We start from the raw sequence: 26,286 nt of genomic DNA, 5'->3' as shown, positions 1-26,286 counted from the left end.
TTCACTTGATTAATTCTGAGTCTGTTCAGAAAAAGACTTCCTCAGCCGCTGGGCAACCACAGCCCAACTGGAAAATGCCCTTAAAAGGGACAGCGTGTGTCTGGGGGGCCACGTCTGGATGTGCACGTCTTGCTGGGCGAAGGCGGCTTTCTGTGAGCCCAAGTGTGCACGTGAACGCCAGTGCTGAGCGGTGGACCAAGAGGCCGGAGGCAGCAGCCGGTGGACACGGGGCTGGAGGGCCCAGGAGGGGCCTGCACAGGGCTGGCCACCAGGCCACCCGGAAGTTATCAGCATCCACACAGCAGTAAACATGCAAATGGAACGGAGTGAACGGAGCGAATGGAGAAGGGCTGGGCCCCAAGGCTGGGCTACAGAGACCCAGGGCGGCCTGGGGGACGAGACCTCCCGCCACCCACACGCACCCCGGACATCACTGCATTCATACTTCAAAGCCTCCGCACCCCCGGCCCCAAAGGGTATCACTCTTCTCCACAGACTGACTAAAGGGAGTCTTTTCTGCAGCCCAAAGGCGGAGAGCCATCCCCACTGCGGGCCCCAGACAGGATGAGGCAGGGAGAACCCAGGGTACCCGGCTGCTACATTTTCCAGCACAGGAGGACCGAGCTGCCTGACACTCCTTCAGGCTGGGGGCTGGGGGACACGTTAAAGTTGAGGCAGCCAGGATCGTGCCTTCAGCTGCTGGGGCCAAGGCGCAAGAACAGAAACAGGTACCTAAAGCAGCCTGGTCCCGCCTTTCCCTGCCGCTACCTTAGGGTCTGCTGCCTGCTGGGTCTGTGGAATGAGAGTTTTGGTGGTACCCTTTAGTCACCTCCAAGGAGCCAATGCCCTTCCTGGGGTGGAGGGTACAGAAATCAAGGAAGGAGATGCACCTCACACAAAACACCTTCCCAGGGAGGCAGGTGCCGCTTCTGTCTCCCATGACCAGGGTCTCACCTGTGGCCACGCAGGCTGAGAAACCACCCATTCTGCAGAGTGAATCTACTTCCCAAGAGCAGACTGACAGTAACAAGGCTCGGGGTGTGTCAAACCAGATGTCGGTTTATTTGAGCAGCAAAGACCTGTTGGAGGATGTCTGGGTGCCCTGGCAGAGTGATGGGTCGGGCCCCAAACATGGAAGCCACCTGAAAGGGAACTTCTTCCAAAGGAAGAGTCAGGTACACAAGGAGAGAAGGTCCTCCTGGGCCACTTTCTCTCCTGGCCCACAATGCCCTCGATTTCATGGCTGAACCTGAGTTACGAGAAAGGACCAATAGGTAATAAACATCAAAACTGTTCACTTGAGAACATGAGACACCAGCACACTTCCAAGAGCAGGGGAACGGGTGATGCTTGGGAGGAGAGAGGGCCATTATCTCACTTCTACACAGAGCTCAGCTTGGCTTCTACAGGGAAGGTTCCAGGAAATTCAGAACTACATTGACAATTCCGGTGTCAGCAGCGATTGAGGCAGTGTCCGAAAGTTGGCTGGAGTGCGCAGGAGGTGGTGGGACTGGGGGGTAGTCTAGATCTCCTCTGAGGGGCATCTTCCTCTACACGTAGTGCTTCTCCAGTTCTGTCCCGGGCCCAGCCTTTCTGTGACTTGAACATGAAGGTAACTCCCAAGCATACAGATAACTGTCTAGTCCTAACCTCCCCGCAGCTTCAGGCCCAGATATCCAAATGCCTCCTTCGTAGTGTATCGCCTCTTGGATGTCCCTAACCAAAATGGCCCAAATTAAACTTCTGATCTTCTGCCCTCCTGCCCTATCTCCACCTCCTCCTGTGATCCCAGTTCTGAATGACAGCAGGCTCCACCAGCCACCCAGGCATCCTGGCTCTCCTCTGCTGTCCTCAATTCTACCTGTGCAACCTCTCGAATCATCCCCTCCTCTTCAACGTTACCCCTGCTCTAGTTCGGACCCTCACGTTTACCTGGAATATTGCAACAGTGTCCCAACAGGCTGTCCTAACTGCAGCATAGCCAGGTTCTGTTCAGCTATTAGGTTTCAACACCGCGCATCTGACCATGTCCCCCTCAGCAGCCACGCGTCCTCCATGACCCACCCCCGCACCCTTCTAATCTGAGCTAACACTCCTCATCTCCCATTTACACCCCAATAGAGCTAAGAAGTTATGGTCCCAGCCCCACCCTGAAGCCATGCTATTTCATACCACTTGGTCTTTCCCTGGACCTCCCTTCCCTTCCTCCAGGATCCTTCCTCTTGGCTCAGGTGGTTCCCTACCCACCATCCTACTGTTGCAGTTACTGACACCTGGTGGTTGAAAGCCAGGGCTCACTCACGGGCCCTGCTCCTCAGAGGTAAGGTGAGCCAGAAGAGGTAAACCAGGAAGGGGGTGATAGGCAGTGATCCGAGGTAAGCAGGTTCTTGGGAAGCCAAGGAAGGGACTAAGGTGTGATAACGTCGGTGGGAGCGCCAATCTCCCCACTGACTGCTTCACATGCAGAGTTCCACTCTTCAAGGTTCCCTCACATCTACTATCTAATAGTACTTCCCAAGTTGATGAACGAGCCAGGGTATGAACGGCATTCCCAGTATCATAGGCGGATGTCAGGAGAGGGATGCTCCTTTAAAATCCTTTGGAAACCATAGTCCTTGGCCAACATTGTTTAACCCTCCTGAGGAGAAATCCTGGAGGCCAAAGCGCTGCGAACTAGGAAACCATCCTGTGTGAACCTTTCTGATTGAGCCTGTTGGAGCTGGACGCAGGTCTTTACGGCCAACATTTCGACAGCACTGGGTAGGTCTGGGCCAAGATGGCTCAGAGTAAGAGTGCACCATGAACCTGGATTAAGCAATAGCCTTCAAAGCCCCCTCCGCGGCACTCCACACACACCACTCCTTCCACCCCACTTCTGCCTCAGCCTTGGCGCAAAGCTTCTGCTGTTCCTGGAGGGAAAGGGCCAGGGGGCCAACACACCAGGGTGAGTGAGCACTGGCCAGCAAGCCCAGGTTTCTTAAGGGTCAACCTACGACCCAGCCAAGTCTAACAGGAAGCAGGGCTGACCCCCTGAGAATAAGGGAAATTCTTAAAAACCCCATTTCCTTAGCCAAAACTGTATCTCATTGGAAGAAACATCACTTTGGCTACATTATTGTTCCCAATCTCAACTCACCTCTGTCTCTCACCCATATTATTGTGAAGATGGAAATTCACATCAAGTGCTTTGATGAGTTCAGCCTTGCTCAAAGCACATTGCCAACTGTGAACATCCCTAGTCCTTCAATCTTCTGGGATTCTCAATGTCCATATATGTTAAAAACAGAACTCATAGGGAATTTTAACAGAAAATGTGGTCTACAAAGTGCTTTGGCACCTGAGTTACCTGCCCCAATGTGAAAGGGGATTCAGTGAAGCAGTGAAAGCACCTCAGGCCCTAGAGACAGAGCTGGTTGAATCCTGCCTCTGCCATTTTCAGATGTGTGACCCAAGCAAGTCACTTCTCTCTTCTGGGAAATGGGGAAAATATTAGTACCTCCTGGGGCTGCTGTGAGGAGTAAAGGAGATGATGTATACAAAGTGCTTAGCACAGAGCCTGCTGAAGAGCTCGATAGATGCTGGCTACTTTTGCTATTATTAGTAATGATCTAGTAATGATGTCACTGTTGTTTCAACCCTTTGATAAGCTCATGGTGGCTGCTCTAGGCCACTGATTCTCAATTATGCCCCCATCACTGGAGAGTCTCAAAGTTCTCCCAGGAGGTTACGCCCCAACGGAAAATGGCCACGTATGAGAATTTGCCAATGCACACTGATGGGGCGTGTGTACATGTGGACGGTGTGAAGGCACAGCAAGGTCTAGAATCACTGCTCAGGATCACTGATTTACCTCTAATCCCCTCAGTTACCAGTCTGGCTCAAACACTGATAAAGCTCTTACATGACAGCAAATATAAGGGCAGCCTGAGGATTGTGTGGGTTTTTTTGCAGGAGAAAAAACACATTACACTTAAGAAAAGTGCCTTCAAATCTGGATCATTAGCATTTGTAATTCACTTCCGAATTACCTGGACTGTACCAAGGTAAGTTCCCCAGGTACACGCTAATCTTAAAAATTGGGACAGTTTCTTTCTAGCATACATCTTAGGATCTTGGGAGATTTAAATATACGTTTTTCTCTTTTGTCTCCTATGACACCTTCCCTCCTGCATGGGTTCTCCTGTGGGCACTGAAGTGGGAGCTGTTGTTGAAATCTTTGCCACACTCCATACACTTGTAGGGTTTCTCCCCGGTGTGGATTCTCTGGTGAATAATAAGACTGGAGCTCTGGTTAAAGCATTTCCCACACTCTCTGCACTTATAAGGTTTCTCTCCTGTGTGGATTCTCTGGTGGGTAATGAGGTTGGAACGGTCACGGAAGAACTTCCCACACTCGAGGCATCTGTAGGGCTTCTCTCCTGTGTGCACCCTCTGGTGTGTGATGAGCTTGGAACGCTCCCCGAAGCATTTCCCACAGTCCGCACACTCATACGGCTTCTCCCCAGTGTGGGTTCGCTGGTGGTTGGCCAGAGTGGAGCTTTTACTGAAGCTTTTCCCACATTCGGCACATCCATATGGTTTCTCTCCCGTGTGGATTCTTTGGTGACTGATGAGGGCAGAACTCTTGGAGAAGCTTCTTCCACATTCGGAACACTGATAAAGTTTATCCCCTGAGTTGGTGCTTTGCAGTCCAGGAGAATTCAAGTTCTTACTGGCACTCTGAGTTTGTTCCAGAGATGTCTCCTCTGCTGAGTTCCTCCAGTGAGCACTAAAGGATGGGCTCTGGCCAGAGTTTTTCCCAGGCTCACCACAGTGATCAGGATTTCCTCCCAAGTAGATTCTCTGATGTTTCAGAAGGTTTGAGCTCTGGGTGAAGCCTTCCCAACATTCCCCACATTTATAGGGTTTCACCCTCGTGTGCGTTCTCTGGTGGGTGATGAGATTGGAGTGGTCACTAAAGCTTTTCCCACATTCAAGGCATTTGTAGGGCTTCTCTCCAGTGTGGATTCTCTGATGGGTATTGAAGTTGGAGCGGTCACTAAAGCTTTTCCCACATTCAAGGCATTTGTAGGGCCTCTCACCTGTGTGTATCCGCTGGTGGGCGATTAACTGCGAATTCCGGCTGAACCTTTTCACGCACGTGTCACACTTGAAGGGTTTCTCTGCAAGGTACAGGCCTTGATGATCGATGAGTTTTTCTAAGTCCTCTTCAGAAGAACATTCTTCCCACTGATCCTGGGATGGATTTCCCCACTGCCCTTTACCTTCGTTTTCATTTTCACTGTCTTCCCCCCAATCATGAGGGTAGCAATCATCCTCTGCAGTACACTTTGATAAGGCTCCAGGCAAATCTTCAAAGATGTCTTGCTCTGAAATCTGGTCTTCATCCTCATGCCTCATCTCAAAACCTGAAAGAATGGACAGAAATGCATTCATTAGTTAGTGTCTATTTATACATACGGATCTTGTGTCTTGTGAATTTGGCTAACATGAATTTGTACTTATATTTTATATCTCACAGCTTATAAATGTGACTAACATGAAAATGATCAAGTTTCAGCGCACACATGCATTTCTGACCTGTAAAGCTTAGGAACAGAGTTTGGGACATGCTAACTCCACCAAGGGAGCCGTAAGCCCCAGCCCAAGCAGCCAGCTGTCAGTCTCCCTGGCCAGCTACCCTATCCCACTACTGAACAATGAACACTTTCTTCTGGTACATTCAGTATGGCCTATGTCATATGAGATTGAATAAACTCTATAACTTCCCAGATGAATCCAAGTAAAATCTAGACTGACTACTTTTCTTATTTAGGGGATTACACTAAGCTAGAGACTGGATAATCTCAGCGAAGCACAAATCCTTAACTTATTCAATTTCATTCTCTCTTTTAGTTCAGAGAAAAGAAATGTGCCTGGCTTCCACACTCTCTCTGCATGCTTGCAGATTTTGTGGACATCTAATTACTCCAAGCTTACCAGTGTCTGGGGTTTTAGGACCTGGGGTTGGAGATCTGATGGCATCTTCACCTGCCATTTCATCCCAGGCCTCCTGGTTGACAACCTGGGTACCACTCTCCCCAGAAGTAGGAAGACCCACTGCCTCCTTGCTGGTCCCCATGTCTCTAACCGCAGTCCGAGCCCTCATCAGCGAGTCCAGCTCCTCATAGAAGGGGCAGGTCCCCGGTGGGTGGCTGCTCTTGGCTTTTCGGTAGCTTCGAAGGAGGTTTTTGAATCTGTAGCGACACTGCTCCAGGGTCCGCAGGAAGCCCTGTGCACACAGCCGCTCTGCAATGGCCCGGTACACCTGGCTGTTCTGGTGACAAGTGCGAAGCTTCTCAGAGAATGGGGACTCACTGAGAATGGTCAGGAAGGCCTTGGTCTCCTCGTAGCCCCAGTGCACACCTGCTGTCAGGAGTGAAGAGTTCAGAATTGAGAGACTTGATGAGATTTGCCTAGGTCATCGGGGATTGGGGTCACCTGCCCTGCTAAACACCTAGGCACTTTGGAAATCGTCCAGGTGCCTGGCACACCAGCAAAGAATATACCCTTGTTTCTCAAGGCTGTGCCAGGGCTTCCCATCCCCACCCCCTTCTAAGAGACTCTATTAACATTTAAGAGTCTTGGATAAAGGGGAGGATTTAAGTGGCCATATTATACCAGTTGACCCACGTTCCTGGCTTCAGCTGATTGGTTCAGGGAAAGGCCTGTAACTGAGATACAAGACACTGTCTCTGTACCCATTCAATACATGTGCTCTACTTTATTTATTTATTTATTGGGGTTTTTTTTGGTTTTTAAAAATTTTATTTATTTTTTTATACACCAGATTCTTATTAGTTATCCATTTTATACATATTAGTGTATACATGTCAATCCCAATCTCCCAATTCATCCCACCACCACCCCCCAACACCACCACTTTCCCCTCTTGGTGTCCATACGTTTGTTCCCTGCATCTGCGTCTCAATTTCTGCCCTGCAAACCAGTTCATCTGTACCATTTTTCTAGGTTCCACATATATGCATTAATATACCATATTTGTTTTTCTCTTTCTGACTTACTTCACTCTGTATGACAGTCTCTAGATCCATCCATATTTCTACAAATGACCCAATTTCATTCCTTTTTATGGTTGAGTAATATTCCATTGTATATATGTACCACATCTTCTTCATCTGTAGATGGGCATTTAGGTTGCTTCCATGTCCTGGCTATTGTAAATAGTGTTGCAATGAACATTGGGGTGCATGTGTCTTTTTGAATTATGGTTTTCTCTGGGTATATGCCCAGTAGTGGGATTGCTGGGTCATATGGTAATTCCATTTTTAGTTTTTTAAGGAACCTCCATACTGTTCTCCATAGTGGCTGTATCAATTTATATTCCCACCAACAGGGCAAGAGGGTTCCCTTTTCTCCATACCCTCTCCAGCATTTGTTGTTTGTAGATTTTCTGATGATGCCCATTCTAACTGGTGTGAGGTGATACCTCATTGTAGTTTTGACTTGCATTTCCCTAATAATCAGTGATGCTGAGCAGCTTTTCCTGTGCTTCTTGGCCATCTGTATGTCTTCTTTGGAGAAATGTCTATTTAGATCTTCTGCCCATTTTTGGATTGGGTTGTTTGTTTTTGTAATATTGAGCTGAATGAGCTGTTTATATATTTTGGAGATTAATCCTTTGTCCATTGATTCATTTGCAAATATTTTCTCCCATTCTGAGGGCTGTCTTTTCATCTTGTATGTAGTATCCTTTGCTTTGCAAAAACTTTTAACTTTCATTAGGTCCCATCTGTCTATTTTTGGTTTTATTTCCATTATTCTAGGAGGTGGATGAAAAAAGATCTTGCTGTGATTTATGTCAAAGAGTGTTCTTCCTATGCTTTCCTCTAAGAGTTTTATAGTGTCCGGTCTTACATTTAGGTCTCTAATCCATATTGAGTTTATTTTTGTGTATGGTGTTAGGGAGTGTTGTAATTTCATTCTTTTACATGTAGCTGTACACTTTTCCCAGCACCACTCATTGAAAAGACTGTCTTTTCGCCATTGTATACCCTTGCCTCCTTTGTCATATTTTAGTTGACCACAGGTGCATGGTTTTATCCCTGGGCTTTCTATCCTGTTCTATTGATCTATATTTCTGTTTTTTGTGCCAGTACCATATTGTCTTGATTACTGTAGCTTTGTTGTATAGTCTGAAGTCCAAGAGCCTGATTCCTCCAGCTCCGTTTTTTTCCTCCAAGACCGCTTTGGCTATTCAGGGTCTTTTGTGTCTCCATACAAATTTTAAGAGTTTTTGTTCTAGTTCTGTAAAAAATGCCCTTGGTAATTTGATAGGGATTGCATTGAATCTGTAGATTGATTTGAGTAGTATAGTCATTTTCACAATACTGATTCTTCCAATCCAAGAACATGGCATATCTCTCCGTCTGTTTGTATCATCTTTAATTTCTTTCAACAGTGTCTTATAGTTTTCTGTATACAGGTCTTTTGTCTCCCTAGGTAGGTTTATTCCTAGGTATTTTATTCTTTTTGTTACAATTGTAAATGGGAATGCTTCCTTAATTTCTCTTTCACATTTTTCATCATTAGTATACAGGAATGCAAGAGATTTTTCTGCATTAATTTTGTATCCTGTGACTTTACCAAGTTCATTGATTAGCTCTAGTAGTTTTCTGGTGGCATCTTTAGGATTCTTTATGTATAGTATCATGTCATCTGCAAACAGTGACAGTTTTACTTCTTCTTTTCCAATTTGTATTCCTTTTATTTCTTTTTCTTCTCTGACTGCAATGGCTAGGACTTCCAAAACTATGTTGAATAGTGGTGAGAGTGGATATCCTTGTCTTGTTCCTGATCTTAGAGGAAATGGTTTCAGTTTTTCACCATTGAGAATGACGTTTGCTGTGGGTTTGTCGTATATGGCCTTTATTATGTTGAGGTAGGTTCCCTCTATGCCCACTTTCTGGAGAATTTTTATTATAAATCGGTGTTGAATTTTGTCAAAAGCTTTTTCTGCATCTATTAAGATGATCATACGGTTTTTCTTTTTCAATTTGTTAATGTGGTGTATCACATTGATTTGCATATATTGAAGAATCCATGCATCCCTGGGATAAATCCCACTTGATCATGGTGTATGATCCTTTTAATGTGTTGTTGGATTCTGTTTGCTAGTATTCTGTTTGCTAGTTGAGGATTTTTGCATCTATATTCATCAGTGATTTTGGTCTGTAATTTTCTTTATTTGTGATATCTTTCTCTGGTTTTGGTATCAGGGTGATGGTGGCCTCATAGAATGAGTTTGGGAGTGTTCCTTCCTCTGCAATTTTTTGGAAGAGTTTGAGAAGGATGGGTGTTAGCTCTTCTCTAAATGTTTGACAGAATTCACCTGTGAAGCCATCTGGTCCTGGACTTTTGTTTGTTGTAAGGTTTTTAATAACAGGTTTAATTTCATTACTTGTGATTGGTCTGTTCATATTTTCTATTTCTTCCTGGTTCAGTCTTGGAAGGTTATACCCTTCTAAGAATTTTGTCCATTTCTTCCAGGTTGTCCATTTTATTGGCATAGAGCTGCTTGTAGTAATCTCTTAGGATGCTTTGTATTTCTGCGGTGTCTGTTGTAACTCCTCTTTTTTCATTTCTAATTTTAATGATTTGAGTCCTCTCGCTCTTTTTCTTGATGAGTCTGACTAATGGTTTATCAATTTTGTTTTTCTTCTCAAAGAACCAGCTTTTAGTTTTATTGATCTTTGCTATTGTTTTCTTGGTTTCTATTTCATTTATTTCTGTTCTGATCTTTATGATTTCTTTCCTTCTGCTAACTTTGGGTTTTGTTTGTTCTTTCTCTAGTTCTTTAGGTGGAAGGTTAGATTGTTTATTTGAGATGTTTGCTGACTCTTGAGGTAGGATTGTATTGCTATAAACTTCCCTCTTAGAACTGCTTTTGCTGCATCACATAGGTTTTGGATTGTCGTATTTTCATTGTCATTTGTTTCTAGGTATTTTTTGATTTCCTCTTTGATTTCTTGGTTATTTAGTAACGTATTGCTTAGCCTTCATCCATTTGTGTTTTTTATGTTTATTTCCCTTAATTGATTTCTGATCTCATAACGTTGTGGTCAGAAAAGATGCCTGATATGATTTCAATTTTCTTACATTTACTGAGGCTTGATTTGTGACCCAAGATGTGATCAATCCTGGAGAATGTTCCATGTGCACTTGAGAAGAAAGTGTAATCTCCTGGTTTTGGATGCAATGTCCTATTAATATCAATTAAATCTATCTGGTCTATTGTGTCATTTAAAGCTCTTGTTTCCTTATTAATTTTTTGTTTGGATGATCTGTCCATTGGTGTAAGTGAGGTGTTAAATTCCCCCACTGTTATTGTGTTATTGTCAATTTCCTGTTTTATAGCTGTTAGCAGTTGCCTTATGTATTGAGGTGTTCCAATGTTGGGTGCATTTATATTTATAATTTTTATATCTTCTTCTTGGATTGATCCCTTGATCATTATGTAGTGTCCTTCTTTGTCTCTTGTAACATTCTTTACTTTAACGTCTATTTTGTCTGATACGAGTATTGCCACTCCAGCTTTCTTTGGATTTCCATTTGCATGGAATATCTTTTTCCCATCCCCTCACTTTCAGTCTGTATGTGTCCCTAGGTCTGAAATGGGTCATTGGTAGACAGCATGTATATGGGTCTTGTTTTTGTATCCATTCAGCGAGCCTGTGTCTTTTGGTGGGAGCATTTAATCCATTCACGCTTAAGGTAATTATCGATATGTATGTTCCTATTACCATTTTCATAATTGTTTGGGGTTTGTTTTTATAGGCCCTTTTCTTCTCTTGTGTTTCCCACTTAGAGAAGTTCATTTAGCATTTGTTGTAGAGCTGGTTTGGTGGTGCTGAATTCTCTTAGCTTTCACTTGTCTGTAAAGCTTTTGATTCTTAGCTTTTGCTTGTCTGTAAAGCTTTTGATTTCTCCATCGAATCTGAATGAGATCCTTGCCAGGTAGAGTAATCTTGGTTCTAAGTTCTTCCCTTTCATCACTTTAAGAATGTCATGCCACTCCCTTCTGGCTTGTAGAGTTTCTGCTGAGAAATCAGCTGTTAACTTTATGGGAGTTCCCTTGTATGTTATTTGTCGTTTTTCCCTTGCTGCTTTCAATAATTTTTGTCTTTAATTTTTGCCAATTTGATTACTATGTGTCTTGGCGTGTTTCTCCTTGGGTTTATCCTGTATGGGACTCTCTGTGTTTCCTAGACTTGGGGGGCTATTTCCCTTCCCATGTTAGGGAAGTTTTTGAGTATAATCTCTTCAAATATTTTCTCGGGTCCTTTCTCTCTCTCTTCTCCTTCTGGGACCCCTATAATGTGAATGTTGTTGTGTTTAATGGCCCAGAGGTCTCTTAGGCTGTCTTCATTTCTTTTCATTCTTTTTTCTTTATTCTGTTCCACAGCAGTGAATTCCACCACTCTGTCTTCCAAGTCACTTATCCGTTCTTCTGCCTCAGTTATTCTGCTACTGGTTCCTCCTAGTGTATTTTTCATTTCAGTTTTTGTATTGTTCATCTCTGTTTGTTTGTTCTTTAATTCTTCTAGGTCTTTGTTAAACATTTCTTGCATGTTCTCAATCTTTGCCTCCATTCTTTTTCTGAGGTCCTGGATCATCTTCACTATCATTAGTATGAATTCTTTTTCTGGAAGGTTGCCCATTTCCACTTCATTTAGTTGTTTTTCTCGGGTTTTATCTGGTTCCTTCATCTGGTACATAACCCTCTGTCTTTTCATCTTGTCTATCTTTCTATGAATGTGGTCTTTGTTCCACAGGCTGAAGGACTGTAGTTCTTCTTGCTTCTGTTTTCTGCCCGCTGGTGGATTAGGCTATCTAAGAGGCTTGTATAAGTTTACTCTCTACTTACTTTATGAATTGCCTTTTTAACAAACATGGGAACTGAGAATCCCTAAAGACATAAGTGGACTCCAGATAATCTTACAATAGAGTCCAACTGAGATCCCTTTCCTCTTTTGTGGAAGAAGGAAAAGGAGGTGGTCTATTTTCATTTCCTCTGCATCTAAATGATGCAGCCAGGGAGGCAGCATCGTGGAGGGAAAACCAAATAAAATCGGAGGTGGGATCCCTGGGCTCTGGTCTTGACACTTCACAGCTTGGGCTTCTGTATTTCCAGTTTTACAGGGACTGGGTGTTTCCCTAGCATCAGTTGTTCAAGTATATACTGTTATGATTTCTGCTCTATCTATTAAATATTTCACTCAACATCTTTCTTTGCCTAAATTTACTATTTGTGAAATCACCTGTTGATATGCTCATACACATTAAAATTAAAAGTTCACTCAGGTAACACTTATGATCATCCCCATACTACCAGTGACACACTCTGGGAAATACTGAATTAGCTCTTTAAGGTCGCTTAAGGTTTTAAAAGTGTTTGCTTCTTTTTGCACAGCAAAGTAAACCACTAACAAAAGGAAAAGACAAACTACTGAATGCGAGAAAATATTTGCAAATGATATGACCAATAAGGGATTAATATCCAACATATACAAAAAAGCATAGGTCAAAATAGCAAACAATTTAAAAAATGTGCAGAAGAACTGAATAGACATTTTTCCAAAGACAAATGCAGGTGGCCAACATGCACATGAAAAGATGCTCAATATCGCTAATCATCAGGGAAATGCAAATCAAAGCTATAATGAGATATCACCTCACACCTGTCAGAATGGCTGGTATCAAATAGTCTACAAATAACAAATATTGGCGAGGATGTGGAAATAAGGGAACCCTAGTGTACACTGTTTGTGGGAATGTAGATTGGTGCAGCCACTGTGGAAAACAGTATGGAGGTGTCTCAAAAAACTAAAAATAGAACTACCATGTGACCCAGCAATTCCACTCCTGGGTATATATCCAAAAAAACAAAGAAACTAATTTGAAAAGATACATACACCCCAATACTCATAGCAGAACTATTTATAATTGCAAAGACATGGAAACGACCTAAATGTCTGTCAACAGATGAATGGGTAAAGAAGATGTGGAATATATATATACAATGGAATACTATTCAGCCATAAAAATGAACAAAATTTTGCCATTTGCAGCAACGTGAATGGATTTGGAGAGCATTATGCTAAGTGAAATAAGTTCAGACAGAGAAAGATAAATACTGTATGTTATCACTTATATGTGGAATCTAAAAAATAGAACAAACTGGTGAATATAACAAAAAAGAAGCAGACTCACAGATATAAGAGAGCAAACTAGTAGTTACCAGTGGGGAGGGGCAAATATAGGGGTGGGGAATGGGAGGTACAAACTATTAGGCGTAAGATAAGCTCAAGGCTGTATTGCACAACATGGGGAATATAGCCAATAATTTTGTAATAACTTTAAATGGAAAGTAACCTTTAAAAATTGTAAAAAAATTAAAAAAAAATTTAAGTGTTTGCTTCTATAACTAAGAAAACTCAAACAAGCAGAACTGATCATAGGAGAGAGAACAGGAGCTTGAGGATGACCTACTCTAGCAGCATCACTCCAGACTGTGCCCTGAACTACAGAGCAGAGGTTTGGTTGGTGAGAGGGTTGGAATCTGGATCCGATTAAGCCCCAATGTTCTTACCAATACGACTCTGGAGCAGAGCTGGGCCCCCTGGAATCCTGGGTCTGTGGACGAACTCTTCAGTGGCCAGGTGACTGTCATCAGCATTACAGTCGTCCGTTGTTTCCTCAGGCTCCCAGCCCCCTTCCTCCTGCTCATCCACCTCCATGTCACTGTCCCCCAGCCTGGGGAGAGCCACAGCCTCTCCTGGGCCATCTGAGGCTCTGATGGCCGTCCGAGCCCTCACCAGGGCCTCCAGCTCCTCATAGAAGGGGCAGGTCCCCGGTGGGTGGCTGCTCTTGGCTTTCCGGTAATTCCGTAGGAGATTTTTGACTCTGTAGCGACACTGCTCCAGGGTCCGCAGGAAGCCCTGTGCCCTCAGCCTCTCTGCAATGGCCCGGTACACCTGGCGGTTCTGGTGACAAGTCCGGAGTTTTTCAGAAAAAGGAGACTCACTCAAAATTGCCAGGAAAGTCTTAGTCTCCTCATAGCTCCAGTGCACACCTGATACTTTCACATCCTCCACGTCCCACTGATATCGTTCTTCCCAGGCCTTGGAATCCCTCCAGGCCAATGCCTGAGCTGGTTTTGTCTGCTCAGTATCCCAGCTGTAATCTTCAGGGTTCTTTTGTCCAGAATTTACAAATCTTGGACCCCAAAATTCTGGTCCTTGCTCTTGCTGGGAGATGATGGTTGGTTTTGAAACTGGAACTCCTATACAAAAGGAAGAAGAGACATGATTAAGTAGAAATGATCTGTTGAGCAAGGCGTTTGTCTAAGAAGTCCTTGAAACATTTGCCTGCAAGAAACTAAAGAGAAATTCCCAAGCTAATCCCTTAAGAAGTCTGGAAAGAAAGGGAGAGGTAACTAGAGGTAATCTCATCAGAAATATATTGACCTGTATGCTTTGTTCATTTGCTTTTTGGTTGGTGTTATGAAATACATCATGCAAAAGAGTCACTGTTACTGGTTCACAGATGGGCACATGCCCTAAATTAGTCAAATCAGAATAAATTTAACAGTTGGAGGAAAGGTTATGTGTGGTGTGAGTCTCTCTTGCTAGGAACTTGAGGTCTCAAATGCCATTGGCATCCACCTTTTGCCTATGACAAAAAATACCTTTAATATGAAGCTGACACAAAGAATGGCAGAGCAGACAGAAAGAAGGAACCCAGGTCCGCTGTGAAGTTGCTGAGCCAATATGTACTGTGGTTGGAGCATACCCTCCTCTGGACTTCCAATACTGTGAGAAAATAAATTTCCATATTTCTCAAAACACTTAGCTGTGTTTAAAGGACAAATGTCCAAATAGCTCCCAACCACAGCAAATAGGAAGGCTTTAATTAAAATAGATATTTGAAGAAAACTAGATGAAAGAGTTTAGAGCTAAAAGAGGCTTAAGGATTCTGTAGTTCAGCATTTCCCAAAGGTTGTTCCTTTGAACACTATTTTCCCCAGATATCATGTGTAAAAAGGGCACACTTTTCATCATGTGTAAAAAGGATACAGTGCCCAGCAAGTAGCCAACAGCTCCTAGTGTCTTACTTTACTGCCGTGAGTCAGACCTGCCACTCTCTCTCCACCTTATCCCACTCTCACGTCTAACTCTCCTCTTACTGATCCCAGGCTCCATGGGGAAATGTTCATTATTGTTTGACTTCCTGTGAAAATGTGCCTAAAGAGAAAGGGGTCTGTGCTGGTCATAAGGGCTTCAAGTATTTTGAGCCCTGTGATATTTATTTCTCATTGTGGTTTAAACACGTCAGTCTCCTGGGCTTAGTTCACTTGACTCTGCCCCGAGAGATGGACCTTGTTTGATGCTGAAAAGACTGGGTTTCTGGGCCAGCAGGCTGGGCGCAGCCCTGGGACGGTGGTGAATGTACTAAGGAAATAAAAGATAATGAGCGCTGAGAGGGCAGGCTCTTGGCAGCCAGCCTGCCGGCCCAGAAAACCACGCCCCACACCCCGTCCCTGCTGCCACAGTGCTGGCCACAAAGAGCACGTCTTCCCCCTAGGTCTGAAATTCCAGAGACTTCACAGAGCCATGAGTCTTAGGGAGTGATGAAACACTCCTTGGGAACTGAGTGTACTGGAAACCCGAGCGTATCTTATCCAGAGGGCACTGTTTCCTTACCCAGGGGCAGGCCGTTCCCACAGCTGTCTCCTGGGGGGTCCTTGCAGAACTCCTTCTCAGCGTGTCTGACGGGACCCAGGGCTTCCTGCGGGATGTACAACAGAAGGACATCAAATGTCACTGACCCTTCAAAACAGCCTGGGAGTCCCACCAGGCCCCAGGAAATATAATGGACACAGCGACACCATGTGTGAGGCTAGCATCCTAAGGAGCAGCTTGACCCAGGAGAGGCCCAGTGGACGAGAGATGAGGGGCAGAGGCTCACACCCTGCACCCGACAGCAGGGCAGAGAGAGAAGAGAGGAGCAGGGCAAGGGCACAGGAGAAGTAATGACAGGAAAGGAGGAACAAACAGCAGCTTACCTGAGACTCCACTGTCACCTCCCAATCTCCAACGCTTCCCATCTTTGGTAGAGTAGGGACTCGGGGAGTGAGGACAGCTGAGGAGGAGAAAATATCTCTGAAACCCAAGCTCTGGTTCTCAAAAAACCACCTCCCTCTCAGGTCCAGCTTTCCTAAACCCTTGCTTGGATCAAACTGAGACTATTCCTGCAGCCAGCGCAGACTTCCACTTTCTTTCCTTCTAGAGTATCTAGCTCCTAAGCTGCCACGTGTGAGATGTCAGCCCTGAACTCCTACGATCACCAGCCTGCCCCAGGCCCAGCCTGAACCTGCTACGTGATTCAGCTACAGTGGGGTATGCTAACACCATTGGGAGCTTCATCTTCTTACTTCTCAGGGTGTCCATCAGACACTACTGTCCCTGACTCTTGGTACTCACCACCCTCTTTCAAGGGCTGTAGTGCCATCTTGGTGTCTAGACGCTGGGGAAGGTCAGGACATGGATTCTTCACCCACTGCTTCTGGGACTGTCCCTCGGGCCAGTGATCTGCTGTCCACAGCTGGAAGCTCTGAGATTCCTTCACTGTCTTTAAGGACCTGGTCTCTTCTGCACACAGTTCCAGTTCCTACACACAGACAGCCAAAATTCCCAACCGTAAGTTCAATAACTGGTAGGGCAGGGCATGTTCTTTTGAGTACAGCTGTGGTTCAGAGGTTAACAGGCTCTTTTTAAAAACCAAAGATGGCTTAACGTTTGACGACAAAGCCATCAGACTAATTTCAGTAAACATACCAGCATTTATACCACCAAATGAGTACCTTCTATTCAACACAGAAAGGCTATGCAAGTGTCTAAATGAGGCCACTATTACTCAAAACATTTTTGAATCATAACAAGATAAATTATGTAAAATTTTTGTGACATTAAAATAAAGATAAAAGTTAACCAGGTATATGTTAAAAGGCAAAAGGAAGCATAAAAGCAGATACAACTATAACTCTAAATGTAATTGCTCTAAATATTCCTGCTGAAAGGCAAAGAAAATTCAAAGAATTGTTGATGGAATCTTAAAATGAAATGAAAGAATGTGCTGTTTCAGAAAGGCACATCTGATCTCAAAACAGAAAGATACGCAGGGATAAGGCACTGTAACTCAAAAAGAAAACAGAAGTGGCAATTTTAATTTCAATGTAGAAGTTTAGGCAAAAAAGTACTCAGAGATATGGAGAATATACATATAATAAAAGGAAATACTCAATTAAGAGATAACATTACCCAATTCAGCTCTATCAATCATAAAGCTAATTTCTTATCTCTCTCTCAATTGGTTCCAAATTCAGAGGTAGTGGTTGAGATGTTATTTCCTGGCCCTAAAGCCCCAACAATAGAACAATCTCATTGTGTCACAGAAACACCTAACTTTAAAAAAAGTATTACAATTTTTTCAATAGGCATTTTCAATACTCACATCGTTCAAAAATAGAAAATATACACAAGGATATAATCAGTGAAAATACCCCATCCCCACCTGTCTCCATTCCACCTGCCCAGTATCTTCCTGGACTCCTCACCACAGGTAAACACGGTTCTTCTGCATCCTTTCAAGTTTCTTTATATACACGCAACTGTAAATATATTTTCTTATTTTCCCCATTTTTACACAAAAGATAGCAACTATATATATATACATTGCCCTGAACCTTATTATTTTTACCCAAAATAATATCCATCTTCATCAAACTTTATTATTGAGTTTGCCAAACTTCACTCCAAAAATCTTTTGGCCAATCTGAGAACTCAAATCCGCTCTCACAGAGAGGAATTTTATCTTTGAGAAGATATATAAGAATGGGCCATGATCATCAAAAGCCATTCCCAGTGAGGGGACCCAACAATGTCCTGTGTGGTTCACAGAGAGAAAACACCTGTTTATCAACATTTTAAGAAAATAATAACTTTGTGTTCAAGATAAAAATAACTTTGTTATAGTTACAATCTTATAACCCACAGAAGTACTGTGGACTAGACTCAACAATAATCCTCACTCCCAGCCCTAGCTCCTCCAACTACTACTACACCTAAGCAAAGATTCTCATTCTATGGATGGTCATTGGAGACACAGAAAGAAGTAGATTCAAGTGACAATCAGGAGGCAAAAATTCAGTAGGATATTGGTTGGGGTAAGGTGAATTAAGAATCCATCAAATGTGGTACTTATATACAATGGAATACTACTCAGCCATAAAAAAGAATGAAATAATGCCATCTGCAGCAACATGGATGCAACTAGAGATTATCACACTAAGTGAAGTAAGTCAGAAAGAGACAAATACCATACAATATTACTTATATATGGAATCTAAAATATGACATAAATGAACCTATCTACGAAGCAGAAACAGACTCACAGACATAAAGAACAGACTTGTGGTTGCCAAAGGGAGGGGGGTCAGGGGAGAGATGGATTGGGAGTTTGGGGTCAGCAGATGCAGACTATTATATATAGAATGGAAAAACAACAAGGTCCTATGGTATAGCACAGGGAACTATATTCAGTATCCTGTGATAAACCATAATGGAAAATAATATAAAAAAGAATGTATATATATGTATAACTGAGTCACTTTGCTGTAGAGCAGAAATTAACACAACATTGTAAATCAACTGTACTTCAATAAAAAAAAAAAATCCATCAAAAATGCCTGTGCACCACACTAAAACCTGCACATGGATGTGTACAGCCACTTTATTCACAACTGCCAAAACTTGGAAGCAACCAAGAGGTCCTTGAGTAGGTGAATAGACAAATAAACCACGGTACATCCAGACAATGGAATATTATTCAGCACTGAGAAGAAATGAGCTATCAGGCCATGAAAAGGCATGGAGGAACCTTAACGCACATTACAAATTGAAAAAAGCCAATCTGAAAAGGCTATACACTGTATGAGTCCAACTATATGACATTCTGGAAAAGGCAAAACTATGAAGATAGTAAAAAGATCTGTGGCTTTGTGGTTGCCAGAAATTAGGGGGAAAGGAGGGATGAAGAGGTGGAGCACAGACGATTTTTAGGGCAGTGAAACTATTCTGTACAATACTATAATGGTGGACACAGGCCGTTACACATTTGTCCACATCCATAGAAGGCACAGCACCCAGAGTGAAGCCTAACATAAACATGGTCTGTATTTCTGTCTACCTACATTACTGCTGTAGGCATCCAAAGCGATCACATATGTAAAAAGATTCTGTTAAGTATAAAACACAATACAAATTAAATGTACTGTGAATATGGTACTGAGAGGCGGCTTAGAGCAGTGGTTACAAATCCTGGCTTCAGAATCAGACTGCCTGAATTCAAATCCTGCCTCTACCATCTAGTAGCCAGTGACCTTGAGCCAACTACCTTTCTCTCTCCCTTGCTTCAGTCTCCTCATGGGTAAAATTAGGCTAACGGTATCTATCTCATTTAACTGGTGACAGGATTAAATGAGTTAATACATGCAAAGCACTTAGTACAGTGCCTGGTACATGGTACTGTTCAATAAATGTCAGATGCTTGATAATATTATTATTGTGGTTTTGGCAATTATCAACCTAGCTGCAGCCCCACTACCTTGCCCGACCTGTTCCTTTGAGAACAGACTATTTGCCTCACCCGCTGTCCCGCGGCCCGCGCCTCTCGGTGCCAATCCTCCACCAGGGCCACTGCCTCCTCGCCACTCTCAGGGTGGCGCGCCTGTACCCAGGCCTGGACCTCCCTGGGTAAGATAGTCAGGAACTGCTCCAGCACCAGCAACTCCAGTATCTGCTCTTTGAGGCGGATCTCCGGCCTCAGCCAGTGACAGCAGAGTGCCCAGAGCTGGCTGAAGGCCTCGTGGGGTCCCGCCGCATCCCTGTACCGGAACTGCCTGAAGCGCTGGCGGGAGGCCTCGGGGCCAGGGACAGGGTCATGGTCCTTCTCCCGGGGTTGGGAGTCTGGTCTCCACGAGTCCTCCTCCAACTTGACAATCAAGAGTTCTTCAGGCTCTGGTAGCGGGGAGGCCTGGGCCCGGGCTTCCAGGGCTACAGCCATGGTCTCTCCTGGATGCCTCCTTTCAGCTGGCCGTCCTTGTCCAGCGTCTTCCTGCATCTGTAGTGTGTCCTCAAGGGGCTCCTGGGAGAGGAAATGCTCCCCCAGCCCCTGAAGGCAGAAAGACAAGGGACAGTGTGAACAATAGGACCAGCAGCCTCACCTTCCCCACTCCCCACACACCTTCCACTGCTCTGCGTGGGGTGGGACTGCTAAGAAACGCCTTTTCCCGTAAGCAGGAAGTTAGTCCACAATCTACCACCAAACCAGCCACCGGCACACCTTGGAGGAAGACAGCACAGTATTAAATCCTCCGGGACACCCTAAACGCCTGAGCTGGGCATCAAGGCTGCCATGATTGGTCCCAGCCCAGCCCTCCTCCCTCTACATGTGTCCCAAGTCTGACCTTCCCTCAAGTTGCTTTCCAAATGTCGCCCCCTCCATAAGGTCTTTCTTCCTGGGCCTTAAGCTTTCCTCTAAGAGTGCTCTCCCTGCAAAATCCCTCACTCTACACTCTCCCTTGGTCATCCCACCCATTTGCCATTTTTCACCATCTCTAAACTGATGACTCCCAAAACTCCAGCCGAGACCTGTCTCCAGACTCCAAAGTCCCACCACCTACAAGGCATTTCCACTTGACTCTTTCTTAGGCACCTCCAACTCAATGGGTCAAAAACTGAATTCATCATTTTCTCTTGAAAGCCTTTCCCTCTTCTGGAGCTCTCCATCCAGTGAAGGCACCACCTTCCATCAAGGTACCCATGCCAGAAACATGGTCATCACATTTTTCCAAATTTCCCACATCCATTCATCACCAAGCTGGGTCTTCTTGGCCTTCTCAGCATCTCCATCCCCAGCCAGTGTCACCTCCTTGTCCAAAAAAACATGCTTTCACTTGATCAGCCCCCTAACTCATGTCCCTGCCTTCACTCCCCTCACCCCAACCCCTGATTCATTCTTCACACAACCAGATGAGATCAAAATCTGACCATGTCACTTCCCTGCTAAACACCCTCCACTGGCCTCCCATTGCCCTCAGGATAAAGGGCAAGCCTTGCCCAAGTCTCCACCTCATCTCTTGACCACGCTCCCACTTGGCAGGGTGTTTCAGGCACGGCTCGTGGCTCCTGCAACAGGCTGCCCGCTGAACCCTCCCACACGCCACCGTCTCCTTTGGGAACAGTCTCGTCCCTTCCTTCATGCAGCTGTTAGCTGAAATTGTACTTTTTCCAAGCAGCCCTCCCTGTGCCCTGAAACAAGATTCAATCCTCAGCCACATGCTCCCATGCCACCTCAGGTGTTCTCTACCATTACCCTCAACATACTTTATTGTAATTATCTTACCCACTAGATCGTACGCTTCCTACGGGACCTAGCACAGCACTCAGCACACAGAGGAAGCAATAACAGTGAAATAATGGCCAACTGATAACGGCGATGCGTCATGAAGCAAGGCTTATAATTAATCACTTTCTAGATTAAAAAACAGAGAATGACCTTCTTGCTGATGTCAAAAGGAATTCTTTTCTCCTCTTTATTTCCATCTCTGTGACACTTCCCATGTTCTACATTGTACTAGAGGGCTGTGTGTACACATGTGTGTCCCCAGAAAGATTACAGCCTCACTGAGGGCAAGGAATATAGCTCACTCTTTTTTTTCACACCCCTCCCCTCCGCCACCCCGCAATAAGCAAGGTGCAGTAAACACAGGAGGCTCTCAGTAAACGCTTGTTGAGTGAACGCCTGGGGGTTGCTTCTTTTACACAATGAAGACTCTGAGGACACTCACGCTGGGTTATCTGGAAAAATGAGCTCTCTGCGTCACTCCCAACAGATATAGATAACATTAAAAACACCCACTCACAGGAGGCTGCTAGCTGCTTCCAAGTGGGAATGACACAGCTGAATTGAGAATGGAGGGAGGGTGATATTTCGATTTTAGGCCATCTGACTGGACTGTCTGCAAACAGGCAAGGGTGATGAAAAATAAAGGCTTGTCCTAAGGACCTCCACACACATAGGGAGAGGCTAGGAACACAACTCAGGACCACCTGGCAACTTCCTGCTTGTCCTTCAGCTACCAGCTCAATGTCACCTCACCTGTTAAGAGTTTCTTGACGTGCCCTTGTCATGCCCAGCTCCCATCCCCACTCTCCAAAAATCACCTCCCCTCATCCTGTGTGCCCAAAGCACTTGGCACGTACCTCTAACATAGGTGTTACCCGACACTATTGTAGTTACCTGTTCTTACATCTGACAGTCCCATTAGATTGTATTGCTAGAGCCACTACTGTATCTTACCCATTTCTGCATCCATAGTGCCCAACCCAGTGTCTGATAAATAGCAGGGCCATCGGAAATTTTGGCTTTTATTAAAATGGTAAATCGGATACATCAAAAGCCTAATGGGCTATGGAAGGTTCATAACTTACATTGAGTTAAAGAATTAACCTTTCATGAAATTTCTTTTTTAACCACACCTTAATCATGCACCAGTCCAAACACATTTGCATCACTGTCTCACACGAAGACTAATTCGCCCGTCATCTGCAGAGTCCCACTATGGATCCTGCACTGTACTGGGAGCTAAAGCGCCAACAGTGAGTAAGACAAACAGTCTTCACCTTCATCAAAGTTACAGTCTAATGAGAGAGACAGTCAAGAAAGCAAGCAAAGAGGTGTATGCTCTGGCACAGAGTGGACACTAACAAAAACAGGCAATTAGTAGCCCCACCAGGCCCAAAGAGTCTCAGATAATAGGCATTTTCTTCTGGGAATACTTGAAAGTTGCAAAGGTCAGTTTCAAATACAATCTGAAAGATTTTTCTGCTACTCTCTTAGACAAATATGAATAGCAGTCTAGCCACAGAGGGAGGTCAACACAGTCAGCAAAGCAGACTTCACACAGAGCTGACAGAGGAAAAATGGACAACGGCATTCCTCAGTCCTGAGACTACCAGAAATATGGGGGCTCACGAGGATCAGCAACCTCAAAGAGTATCCATTTATTGAGTGCCCACGGGGTGCCAGGCTTGGCGCTAAGTGTTCTACATTCATGATCTCACTGAATCTTCCAGGCAAGCGGCTGAGGAGTCATTAGTGTTGAGCTGACTTACACTGATCTGTAACTTACACATACTAAATTACGTACAAACACCAGAAAGAGAAGGAAAGGACATAATTTAAATAGTGCAGCCAGTTCCATTCACTATGTGTCTATTCCAGAGCACGTGGCGATGATACCCATGACTCTGCTGGTCCCCAGACTGATTCAGCTCCCCCCAGCCTCTTTCCACTGAGAGTGAGCAGAGTGTCTTTCATACATTGTGGTCACTAAACACAAGCCAGCTCTTTCATCTAACGTTCAACCAATAAACCCCAGCTGTGCTATTAGCTTATTAAAAGACGGCACGTTGGTTTCTAAATGGCTCCTAGCCAAACGATTTTCAAGCTGACTGTGATTTTTGGCTAAATGCGATTTTCACCTTCTGTGCTGACGTTAGAATATGATTAGCCCGTAAGGTATGACTTCACTACGTCCCCAATTCACATATAGGGAACTGAGCTTCTGTGAAGAAGATTCATGTGAGGTTCCACAACCAGCATGTGGTAGAGTTGGGATCTAAGCCCAGTTTTCTCCAGTCATTTTTCTTAACCATCACACAGAGCCTCCTCTAGGTTGGCCAGTATTCCAAACCCCTGAGAAGATGGTATGGAGAGTGCAAAGAACATGAAGGCAAGAGGGAGCAGATCAGGGTTCCAGTTCCGCTCCTGCCTTTTACCAGCTGTGTGACTTTGCACAGGTCATGTAGCCTCGGCAGCTGCCTATCTAGACTGCAGCTAACAGCCAGACTCTACTCAGCAGCTGCCCCAGGCTCCCCAATTAGTGAGACGGGAACACAGCAAAGAAACAGGGAGACTAGAATCAACGGTTACAAATTTAAATGGCTATGGGTCAGGCAATGTAAGTGAGTACACGAGTGGAGTGGGGACTGCAGCCAACTACAGAGCACCAGGGCGTACATTGGCCCAGTGTTCCCAGGCCTTCCAACTTTTCCCAGAGAAGCTAGAACTCTGCAATTCTAAACGTTGGCAACCAACTCAAAATTGTTTCAAACACCATAAGGATTAAATAGAGGATGATGGTAGGCTTCACTCAGCATGGGCTGTCACTTTGCCACCTTTCAGCTAAATGATCTCAAAGGTCTCTTCCAATAGCCAGGAAGACCTAGAAAGGGTACAGATTCCTCTCAGCAATGAGGGATCTGCCAGTAAAGCCAGGATCCCTTCATAAACCCAGGGAAGCTGAGGGGCATCCTGGCTCCTGTGGATGTGGACATGGTTAGTGGGGCGCCAGCGAACAGTGGGCTGGAATAGAAGCTCTGCCCCAGTCCCACGGGAAAGGTCAAGACTAGTCTGTGACCTGCAAAAAGAAAGAAACTGGGAGTTCCCGAAGGCTATCAAGCTCACTTGGCTGACAGTCCAGGCTACTGCTTAAAGCAGCCAGACCTTACACTTAAGGGCTTAAACCAGGGAGAGCAAATAGGTTTCATTCAAGGCACCAACTTCAGTCAACTGTGCTAAGGATTCTGAATCCCATGTGAGTATGTGTTGTGACCAATGAGTTGTGACTTCCAGACACAGGAGGGGGAGTAGCAGCACACACTCCGTGTATTTGCCACCCCTGGCTTAAACTCCCATAGGCACTGAATCAGCTTCCAGCAAAGACGGCCCTGACAGGCAGGAGAAGACTAAAGCTCACACCCATGGAAATCCACTGGACGAAGCAGTTTTCAAGCCTGGTATAGCAAAGCTCACCCTGGATGGTCTTTATTGACATATTCATCAAGGATTTACTGACTTATTTGATTTACATCAAGTACTTACTACTCTGGGCTGGGCAGTGGGGAAATGGAGGTGATGCAGAAACTGTTCCTGTCCTGGAGATGCACACAGTACAGTGGAAGAGACAAAAAAGGAAAAAAAAAAAACCCCACAGATAATTATGATCAAATGTGGTAAATGCAATAAAAGAGGTCTGTGGGAGCTGGGGTGGGGGGTGACTTAAACAAAGTAACCTTTGAGTTGGTTCTAGAACAAAGAATGGTTCTCTTAGCAGAGAATGGGGGGGATGGGGGAGTGTATTCTCAGCAGACAGACCAGCATGTATAATGGTGGAAAACCAAACAGCCTCCCCGAGATATGGGGATAACCTTGACAACACGAAGATCAGGCTGGAAAGGGAGTTCATTAAGGGTCTTGAATGTCAGGCTAAGGTGTTCAGACTTAATTCCATAGGCGATGGGAGTTAATGAAGCTTTTTAAGTAGAAGGCCAAATCTGATTTGGGTTCAATAGATCACGGTAGTTACAATGTGTTTGTCCAAACTGTGGAGGTGAAAAGGTGTAAGCTTCAGCAAAAACCCTGACAAAGAAATGTCTCAAGATACATTAAGGAAACTGAAAGATCTGAATATTCCTGGATGTGGAAGAATGCAAGAGGAATCAGAGGGCGCCTGGTAAAGTGGATGTTGGTACCATTCACTTCCATCAGGCAGAAGGAGAGGTGCAGGTTTGGGGAGGAACACAACAGCCAGTCCCACCCACTGAGTTCCAGAGGTCAAGACCATTAAAGAAAGTGTACGGGGGTATCAACTCTGATGTTTGTTTTAGATGAGCAGGTAGGGGCTGGAACACTATTTTTAAGGTCCGGCTTCATGCTCAGGCCCACTCACCTTCACTTCTTGTAGGGCCCCAGAATCCTCTATCCTTCCCTATAAGGTCTCCAGACCCTTCCACCTTCAGAACCTCCCCCGGTCCCCTCACCTACACACCCTTCTAAGAACCTCCACTGCCAGGGCCTTCTATCTCCCTCCGCATCCCCGACCCCTCTATGACCCTTTCCATCTCCGGACGCTTCATCCTCTGACCGCCCCTCACCCCCACCCCACATAAAAGCTTCCTTCTCCCCTCTCACCTTCCCCGGCCCCCCGTGACACCACCAACTCCTAAGTCTCCAGCCTAGAGCCTTGAGTCTCAACTGCCCCCGCCCCGCCACCCGGACTCACCCACCGAGACACCCACTTCACAACAGGGCGGAAGTGTT

At 44.9% G+C, this 26,286-nt stretch overlaps 1 protein-coding gene across 1 annotated transcript; it reads right to left on the bottom strand.

Moving 5' to 3' along the window:
- Positions 1-1,279: 1,279 nt before the first annotated feature.
- Positions 1,280-26,286, bottom strand: ZSCAN20 (zinc finger and SCAN domain containing 20). The gene is made up of 8 exons (XM_079930381.1): positions 26,249-26,286; positions 19,768-20,292; positions 16,545-16,731; positions 16,127-16,203; positions 15,765-15,849; positions 13,652-14,344; positions 5,980-6,405; positions 1,280-5,408 (listed from the first exon to the last, which is right to left on the bottom strand). Exons 2-8 carry the CDS (start codon positions 20,239-20,241, stop codon positions 4,150-4,152), a joined length of 3,201 nt encoding a protein of 1,066 aa, XP_079786507.1. The 5' UTR covers positions 20,242-20,292; positions 26,249-26,286; the 3' UTR covers positions 1,280-4,149.

Source organism: Stenella coeruleoalba (assembly GCF_951394435.1).
Source record: "Stenella coeruleoalba genome assembly, chromosome: 1".
Taxonomy (NCBI): domain Eukaryota; kingdom Metazoa; phylum Chordata; class Mammalia; order Artiodactyla; family Delphinidae; genus Stenella; species Stenella coeruleoalba.
Note: the sequence above shows the minus strand (reverse complement) of the source record. Positions and strands in the feature narration are given on the sequence as shown.

What these genes read in the sequence shown, in the direction of transcription:
- ZSCAN20 (XM_079930381.1), bottom strand. Translation starts at nt 20,241, where the DNA reads ATGCAGGAAGACGCTGGACAAGGACGGCCAGCTGAAAGGAGGCATCCA. An exon ending in TGGGAACGGCCTGCCCCTGG is followed by an intron (nt 14,345 to 15,764) that starts GTAAGGAAACAG and finishes CCTTTTGTATAG; the next exon opens with GAGTTCCAGTTTCAAAACCA. An exon ending in TCCTAAAACCCCAGACACTG is followed by an intron (nt 5,409 to 5,979) that starts GTAAGCTTGGAG and finishes CCATTCTTTCAG; the next exon opens with GTTTTGAGATGAGGCATGAG.